Genomic DNA, 9,784 nt, shown 5'->3' with positions numbered 1-9,784 from the left:
TACAAATTTTTGGCGCTCCCGAAGTATGTACACTAAGGGGCGCTCAGCCTGGTACAACTACTATGTTCAGGTTGTGCGCCATCTTAGCCCACATACTTCTGGAGGTCCGAATTTTTTGATTACCCTCCAGCAAATGCGACGCGGGTTTCAGATAATGAGGCTGCGGGCCAGGGTTTCGAGAACCCTGATCTATTCTAGATACTGTTTGAAACCGTTCATGTGATAATTGTGTTTCCATTTTACATTTAGCTTTTTTTCAATCCTTTTTCATATCTGATACAGTACAATATGCTGCACCTTGCGTAATCCTTTGCACAAATTTTAAAATATGTACACGCAATCTGTTTTGCACATTTTTGAATCGAAAGGTGTTTGCAAAAGAAGTGGTAGGTGTTTGCTCACACAAAAGTATCAAATAATTCACACACGCACACACACATACATACAAATATTGAGATATAATAAAATGAGAAGAGAAAAAGGGGAATTGAAATATAATATTGCTTAGTAAAAAAATATACAAATAGGCCGTGAGACGTGAGTCGTGAATATGACGTGAATATAAAGATAAACAGCCCATCTAGCTGTTTGCAACTAGTATGATTCTCATATACCTTGACGATTTTCTTCAGGACTTTTTCTTCGATCCATTATATTCTTACACGTAAGCGCTGATAGCAGCAGCGATGATAGCTTGGATTGATGGAACATTGCCGTTTTCTTTTAAAATGGGGAAGAAAATCATATTTGGAACAACATGATTGTTTTTCGACAAATGAAAATACTTTTAAATACTGACTAATACTTCTCATACATAATGCATTTTATCTGATGTACTTCAGTCAGTGGTGGGATTCAGCCGGTTCGCACCGGTTCTATAGAACCGTCTCACGGAACTTTTTGAGATCAGCGAACCGGTTATCAGTACTGGTTACTCTCAATGACTTTTTGTAACAGAACCGGGTGAAAAACATGACTTTCGTGATAAAACCGGCTGACAAAAAAAATGAATCCCACCACTGCCTTCAGTGTTTGCATACTAGACTATATGTACAATGGATCTCGATAAATCACACAGTCTGAATTGCCCTGTATATTTTGAAACATCAACTGTCAGCCTACAACTTGATTTTAGACAGCTGACATAAATAAAATTGGTTAATTTCCCCTCTTTCACACAAACGGCCATTATTTGCTGAATCAAATATGCTGTAGCCTATATAGTAGTATAAGTCTGCTGAATATTCAAGAATCGTCATTAAATTAATCATATACTTTCCACACAAGCATGAAAATACCGAATCGTTGTTTGTAGAATACCTTTCTATGTCTAGCCTTTCTTGAAGTGTGCTGTACTCTATACCCAGTTTGCTTTCTGTGGGGATTAAATCTGGAGTATATTTCGTCATATTGAACTAAATTGCAATGGTATTAGCGATATACTTTACATTTAATGAAGATTCTATTGATGCATTGTAATGAATTATCCACAATTTCAAAAAATCGACAAATGCTTATGCCCAGGCACAAATGTATTGAATAATAAACTATATTTGAAATTAGTTCAGTGCAATGTAGACTGTAAAGAATACTTGGTTTAATTTTATTTAATAATCAGAATATCGTCACGCTAATAACCGAATTGCTTAAGTCATTCTTACCAGTTTTGAGAAAAAGGCAAAAAACTTCCTAATGATATTGTTATGCCATTGAGAGTCAATAATTTGCCATGGTTCAATTTTATGATCGTAGCCGGATTTACCTTAATTTGTATGACGCAGTTAAGTGATGTCATAATGGCGCACTGTGACTTAGGCAGAATTGTGTCTATGACTTGGGGACATACGCAATTTTGCAACTTCACTATATGCACCAGTCCTGAAAACTAAACATTCCAAAACGAATGTAATTCTCAGTATCTACAATGTCTAATCCCCAAAATAGCTAATCAGTTTCAATTACATTATTTTTTATGTGTAAAAATATATATTTTCTCAATATAACACGTTCTGCACACCCACCGAAATAAGACTAAGATTAAAAGTAAAGAATAAAACAGCAATGCACCCAATATAAAAGACAACCAAGGTGAATTGGACTCGGACAGTGAATATCACAAGTGCACGTCTTCCTATACTGTAGTATAAATTCAAATTAATACGCGCTTAGCTAGAATCCGAGATGCAAAAACTCGAGAATACTTCGCCGAGGTTATTTTGCCTTTGTGACGTCACAATAGTCCTGCGGTAACCATGATAATTCATTATGACGAAACAATTGCACAAATGTGCATGTCATACTAAATCTCCATTTTTATGGGTTTCGGAATTCTTTAAATAAAATCTGAGTTAACAGACAGGTGCGCAGCATTACATAATTTACCTATTTTATGAAAAACTCAAAATCGCTAAAAATGACTTACGCAATTTGGTTATTAGCGTGACGATATGTCAATCGGGTATTCCTGATGGTCTGACAGAATAAAAATTAATCAAATCTAATTTGTCGATATTCAACATAATGAATTGTATTATTGATGATGATTTATAGTAATCATCTTTCTGTACATGTCAACAACCTTTTAATCGTTCTTCTGATTCCAAAACAAATTTTGGTAGGATAAGTTTTGTCTTGTATTTAAATTTTTCGTTCAAAATTGCAACACAGATTCAGAAAAATTTGGAAAATGCGACTCTAACTCCACAGTCTTGGTTTTGATTGCTTGATGGTTGAAATCTTTACATTCTCGGACGAAATTTCATTTCTGTCGACTTTAATGATATCCCGCCTCCTTTCCAATGTCCCCAGATGATTCCTTCCCAAGCTCTACTAGTCTGACCTCCACTGACATATTTACCGTTGAGGTTTGCAATATGACAAGCATTAAACCACCATCCACCACTATTCCAAGAATTTGCACAGTTACCACCGGCATTATCATTGTCCTGATCCACCGTCGTAAACTTCATTGTGTCATGAAAATTCCTTACATTATGTTCAGGTGTGAGTGCATCCCCAGCATCCCCTGAATATTTTCCAACATTGAGTTGGTATTTTGTAGAAGCAGACCCGATGGAAAATGACCTGAAATAAGAAAATATTATTTCAAAAACACCACAAGATTTCGTATTCACACCGGGGTTTAAGAAAACCGACAAATTGGTCCTAATCTGAATGAGGTTCTAAACAAGATGTTATCAATAGGTATGCGGTTGTTTCAAGACGACGGGAAATATCCCAGTTTTGTCTTATTTGCACAACTTAGTCAATTTGGATCACATAGTTAAATCTATCACTTCACTATTATCGAATATTTTTGTTTATTACTTATCGATCTTAAGATCGGTAAGTATGTTGATAGGTATTTGTCTGTGTGTTAGATACATGCGATATCTCACGAAAGCGAGGTTGAATCTGCATGTGCATTCATCATAGCTCGGATCAGAAGCCTATTGATTTTGGATGAATTATGTCTTATAATTAGCGAGTTATCAATTAATTAGTGATGGGACACACGGTGTCACTATGGAGTAAGACCACTGTTTTGGGGGATTCCCTAACCTTCGATCGATAAGTCTTCGGTTTCTAACCGATATTCTAGTTAAAGCCTTGTTGAGTCACTTTAAAAACCAGGTAAAACAAGATTGATAAATTACTTACGAATACTTGGCGTAGCGTTTATTTCCCTCCCAATCTTCCAAATCAATTCTGAGTTCAAAGTCACCGTCTGATGTTAATCGATGTAGTTTCTCCAATCCTGGAACGAGAAAAATGGTTTATAACTTTAAATCATTTATATTTTTGTTCGTGTGCTTCACGAATTGACTTTGGACAAGACTATCTCTTAAGCAATTGACCGTTACAGAATCCTACTATATTCACATTGTTTCCTTTTTACGTGTAAACTATTGATCATCATGAGCAAAGCGGACTGTAATTTCTAGTTTTTATTCTATTCAGAAATATTTTAGCTTTCTTACCCATCCAGTATTCTGTGGCTGGGTTTCCAAATCCATTTGCATATTCGGCCCATGTATACGAGGTGAAATCGATCACTCCGTTAGACCTTCGTTGAAAAACCTGTTGCAGAAAATGTATCTAGTCGTTTGGTATGCCCGGTAGAGAATAACAAAAAGTTGCGTTTCTACGGCACGAAATATTAGTGTATCGTCGTCTTTGATGAGTGACACCTTCCTCTCAAGTGCGTTTAAAGTGCCAATAGCAGTTGTTACGGCTGTATATTACGTATAACCTATTAACTTAGCCAGATGAGTCTCAGACAAAAACTACCGTGTATTATTTAATTTGATTCAACTGATATCTGAGTGTCAGTAATCTTGTACACTAAATACGAAATTTTCTTACCATCCATTTTCCTCCGTCTGTCGATGTGTCGCAATAAACGTGAATTATTTGGTTCCATCTTACTGGATAGATTGCAAAGACGCCACCTGTTTTGTTCTTCACAAGGGCTAACTCGGTTGTAGCAAAATTGTTGCAGTCTTTATTGAGCACCACCGAGAACACACCTGATGAAAATAAATGAATCAATCAGTTCGCAATGAATTAGAACAAAAGCAAAGTAGAATTTGACACGCAAAAATCCGAGAAGTTGCCCATTTTCATCCAGAAAAATCAGAGGCAAAAATATATGAACATATTTAAATTTAAAAGCTCTTAGTTGAAACCTCACCTTTTTAATAACGGGGACTAGGAAGCGATTGGATAAGTAGTTTGTTTATTCATCAAAAACAGCAATTTGAAAAACTATCTATTCCATGATCGGTAGAATTATGTGTCATCACGATATCGTTATTGGACCAGTTTATTCTAGAATATTTCTGCTATTATATATTAACTAGCCTGAGCATCTTTGTAAATGAAGAACCAAAAATTGAGCTGTTGTCCACGAGTGAGTGGTCGCATACGAAATGAATATACCAGCGGGGAACTGATTGTAAGAAGTGACACATATATTATGACAAATGATGTTGAAAATATTGTTTGTGCTTAGATTGTGGTATAATGGCCCTCTCCGGTATTAAACTATGCTTTTTAGTCGGACCGGTGGCTGTTATCAGACTTATCATATTAAAATATGTAAATATAAAAGTTACTGTTTATTTTTTCTTGTACAATATCTTCGATTCTGGTGTAGTTCACCTCGCCTGGCGACCCAGGAACCCCGGGGTGACCTTTGACCCCTTGTGGGCCGACGCTTCCAATGGGTCCACGTGAGCCGACTATTCCGGGGAGTCCAGGTGGTCCCACTGGCCCAGCTTTTCCTACTCGGGGCGTTCTCGGTTGCCCTGCCAATGTATCGTCGGTATCTTGAGACATATACGTTTGGCAATATCGATTCATTTGCTCAGTCAGTACTGTCCCATAATTATCCAAAGTTGATGCGTTCTCCGTGGAAATTATTCCAACAAATATAAACAGGGTGATATATTTGATCATGGTTAGTTTCGATATTCATCGATCTGAGATGAATGAACAACACGTTAAAATTATAACTTACTTAACAGTAAATAACACCAACAAACCGCAAAAGGAATCCGGATGAAGTCTGCTACATCTACGTTCCGCAATTTAGAATCGGAGCCAAAATGACTGTTGGCTTCTAGTCTGAGTCTAGTTTACATTCTCTAGAACAGTGGTTCCCAATCTTTTATGGCTCGTGGGGCCCTTCTGTCGGAGGATTTCAGCACACATGGCCCCCCTATTCATTATTCTGTTGGTATTTATACTGTGTCATTTTTATTGGTAGATTTCATATCCCAGTATGTTCAGACATATTCCATTATTCATATCTCATTATGTTCCTGCTCAACAAAATACATTGTCAACACATTGTCTAAAATGGTTTTTGGACACGTAATGGACATAACGATCGTTTCAATATTACGTTGTTGTTGTTCTTTGACACGTTTTAAAGAAATCGCTTTTCCCTTGGATTACCGAACCAATTGCCAACCAATTGAAATTTTCAGTGGGTAAAGATTATATTTTTTGCTAGAGGGCTATTATTTTTTGCTATGACGACATAAAAATTCTGTCTGTGGTACTACGTGGCTATATATTTGAGCATAGCTCTCTTGTTATCTGTTTACGCAGATATTATAATTCGAGCATATTCATGTACTGGCTATAACTTTCTCTTCCTGACCATGTAAATTAATTTTTACCATTCAACTGTGTGAATAATTACTAGCTGTCAGGTTGTGTATCTCCTTAATTTTTGTCTCCACTCGAAGCCATCTAAGAGAATTCAAAACATCGTCCGCGAACGGTTGTTTTAACATCTATGCACTGTTGCTGCCATGGTTACCTCGTTTGGTGGTGCGCAGAGTCAATTTTTCAAAACGAGCAACTCCATGTATGTAAGGTCGTTGTACTTCATCTTGCGCTTGTTGCTGATATACACAGTTTGTCTTGTTGGACACGAAATTGACCTATGGATCGTTTTGCTATTATGTTGTTGTTGTTGTTCTTCATGGTAATTTCCTCCTTGTCCTCATGAAAAAAACGCTTTTCTCATTCACTGATGGACCAATCATTTTGAAATTTTCAGTGGTTAAAAATTGTATTTTTCGCTAGAAGTTGTTTATTTATTCCTGTTTTTTTTTTTTGAGAATCCTGTAAGATCTTATATTTCGTCCAAAATTTCGCTATATTTTTATTATTTTCGGGAACACGGTTTTTAATCTACCAAGCGTGACGGCTGATTCTGATTTAATACGACGCGACGCGAAACTCGTCGATTAATTGATACCGGGAGGTACGATACGAAAACTACTTTGTTTTGGATTTCGTGTTCTTATATCTGAGTATCGTTCTTGTTTTCCTTCATCAATATAAAATCGCCTTTCTCTCCGAATACTGGACCAGTTGCTCTGAAATTTTTAGTGGTTAAAGATTGTTCTGTTTGCCAGAAGGCTAGTACTTTTATTTAAGCGTACATTATCTATGAATGAGATTTAATATTTCATCGAAAATTTCAATGTATTACTTTTTAATTTTAATTATTGAACACGGGTTTTAATCTGCCAAGCGGGACGGATGATTCTGAAAATTCTCGTTACTCGTAACTCGGAGGTTTTTTTAAGGTAAGGTAGACTACCGATACCGCACTGCTTCACTTGATGTCAGTATATTTGTAGACTGTGATATCTGCTGTTATAATACTAGGCCGTGAGACGAGGCCCTGAAAAAACGCTTAAAAAATGAGTTTCATTACAGCTTTTTCCCACTAACGAAAGTTGCACATTTTCGTTGAAATATGCTTCAAAAATCCTGATGCAAAAATTGGATTATAGGGGATTCCCTGAAAATCAATAATCATATTTTATTAAAATAACTTCTATATCTAATTCACTTTCTTATGAATTGCTTCCGAAATCCTCATTCTCAAAAATCGACTTTTCCTTTATAAGTGTACTGTCCTTTTTGCAGTCGACACAAAAACAAAACTCTGTCCAATTTAGATTGTTTTTGTCACACATGCATAAATTTTTTTGACACTTATTTTTTTACACTTGCAGTTTGCCAACTCAATAACTGATTTGGGGGCTGTTAGTGGATCCACCAAGTTAACCCGCAAAACACCATCATCAAAAACCCAGTCCATGTGTTTGATTGCTCTAATGTTTCAAATTAGGAAGGCACATTAGGGGGAAGTCTTATATTTGAAGAAAAAACAGTTTCCGTAGAAAAAATACACTATAACTTCAGCCTAACGATTCCGCGGGAGGTGACGGTTCCCAGTAGAAGTTCTCCAGTATCGAGTTCACACACGTGGCTGATGGCTTGACAAACTTTCCCGTCGAGATCATAGTGTATGGCTTCAGGCTCAAACGTTGACGAAATTTTCACCACAACGCCTTTATTCATTTTAAGAAGTTTAAATAGAGTTTCTAAGCTAATAGCACCGGTTAAAGTGTCACGGATAACTGGAAATGGTAAGGCGATATCGAAACTCGGGTCGGGTAAAACTGGAATCGGTGCCCAAAATCCTCCATCTCTGCTTCTTCTGATGTTATCTGGCCCACCAGGAAGCAGAATCTGTTTCAAGATTTCGCCTGATTTTATATCAAATACAAGAATACGGCGTCGACTATTTTCTGACAACAGCAACTTCGATTCTGTCAAATCCAATTCAATTCCATTTGCAAAGCACAAACGCTCACGGAGAAGATCGACACTTTTAGTGGTTAGATCTACTTTGAACAATCGTCCACTGCATTCTACTTCTATTATGCTATACGCAGCCCCTTTGTAATCCCATTTCTCACTAGTATCGGTAAAATATATCGTTGACCCATCTGCAGTTATTGTCAAATCATTAGCAAACATCAGGTTGGGGTTGACATCACCGAATCCTACAATTTTCTTCCATTCTTTTGTGTGTATATCGATAACAAAAATACCTTGGTATGCATCCGCGAAAAAGAGTTTCGAATTAAACAATCTTAAACCCATAATACGTTTATCCACACGCTTACTTCCTTTCGCAAAGTCGAATGATTTGGTCAATTCGGTAAGTACCTTGCCAGAATTTGAGATTTTCATGATTCGACCATCTTCGAGGCCAGCGTACCAGTTACCAACTTTATCAACTGCAATGGATTCTGGCCCAATTAACTCGGTAAACAGCTTTTCCCCATTCTGAAGATCGTTGTTTATCATATTTGCCCATTTCAATTGCCCAATATTATGCATGTCATTGACGACGACGGAAGAAGTCGGGGATGTGAAATACGCGCAGCACAGATATGCACTTAGAGCAGCTATCACCACCTTCACCACGAAGGTAATGGTGTTTCTTGAAGTTGAGCCTTGCAATGCGTTTTCATCGCCTGTCCGTTTGTGTGGAGTATCTTTCTTTGATGTTTTGCTGCGCTGTCTCAATTCTTTTCGATTATCCATATTAAAATACTTGGCACTTGGTTAAATTTAACTTTGTATATTTAAGCTTTAATGCTATCCCAACCAACTGGCTATTTATACCTCAAAAATAAAATTCATCAACATAGGGTGAGTGAAACCCCCACAATGTTTGCCATATATATTGACAATATACTCAATCAGGTAAACAGTTGAGGCGAATAAGGAAAAACTACATAGCACGATGACTAGATAGATCGTCACGGAAGACATTAATACAGCGCTGTTATGCCGCAGTGTTTCTGCGAAATTTGATCTGAGCAACAAAGCGTAACGGGCACCGACCTCTGTATCTGACGCTGACAAATATACGCAAGATTGGTTTTATATACCACGCCCACTATACCAGACGGGCTATTTTCCGGCATCGTTAATTAATACTGTACCTATATTTAAGTCTAACTATTTGAAGAGGCAACATTTTTTGAAGATGGGGATAATTTCCATGCAAATATAAAACGAACAAATTTAAAAACAATTCTAATTTTTTTAATTTGTGTGTATTTTGGAGTTTTCAAAATAAACTATCTATTTATCAATAAATGAATCATACACCGATAAAATATCTTTAATACAAAGCAGCAAAAATGCTTTCCCAACGCTTACCACGATACCAAGCACTTTTTAACATACGGCGCGCATTCCGCTACAAACGATATTCTGCACAAGGATAGGATAGGATTTACATATTTATCCCGGGGGAGAGGAAAGCCGATAAGACGGCTTATCCATATGGCGAACCACGGCCTCTCGTCCGGTTACCATTCCAAGTCGGGTTTGGGATTAGATTTACTGTATTGTTTGTTTTCGGAAGCATGGACTTGGTGGTGGAGGAAGC

At 37.0% G+C, this 9,784-nt stretch overlaps 2 protein-coding genes across 2 annotated transcripts; both read right to left on the bottom strand.

Moving 5' to 3' along the window:
• Positions 1–1,607: 1,607 nt before the first annotated feature.
• Positions 1,608–5,594, bottom strand: LOC120331740 (microfibril-associated glycoprotein 4-like). The gene is made up of 5 exons (XM_039398880.2): positions 5,118–5,594; positions 4,366–4,529; positions 3,981–4,080; positions 3,661–3,757; positions 1,608–3,084 (listed from the first exon to the last, which is right to left on the bottom strand). Exons 1-5 carry the CDS (start codon positions 5,458–5,460, stop codon positions 2,739–2,741), a joined length of 1,050 nt encoding a protein of 349 aa, XP_039254814.2. The 5' UTR covers positions 5,461–5,594; the 3' UTR covers positions 1,608–2,738.
• Positions 5,595–7,464: 1,870 nt separating this feature from the next.
• LOC120331730 (adipocyte plasma membrane-associated protein-like) lies at positions 7,465–9,586 on the bottom strand. The gene has a single exon (XM_039398870.2). It carries the CDS (start codon positions 8,926–8,928, stop codon positions 7,723–7,725), a length of 1,206 nt encoding a protein of 401 aa, XP_039254804.2. The 5' UTR covers positions 8,929–9,586; the 3' UTR covers positions 7,465–7,722.
• Positions 9,587–9,784: the final 198 nt, after the last annotated feature.

The sequence above is a fragment of the Styela clava genome, chromosome 6, assembly GCF_964204865.1.
Source record: "Styela clava chromosome 6, kaStyClav1.hap1.2, whole genome shotgun sequence".
NCBI classification, from domain to species: Eukaryota; Metazoa; Chordata; class Ascidiacea; order Stolidobranchia; family Styelidae; genus Styela; species Styela clava.
The sequence above is the reverse complement of the archived record's forward strand: the minus strand, read 5'-3'. Positions and strand labels throughout refer to the sequence as shown.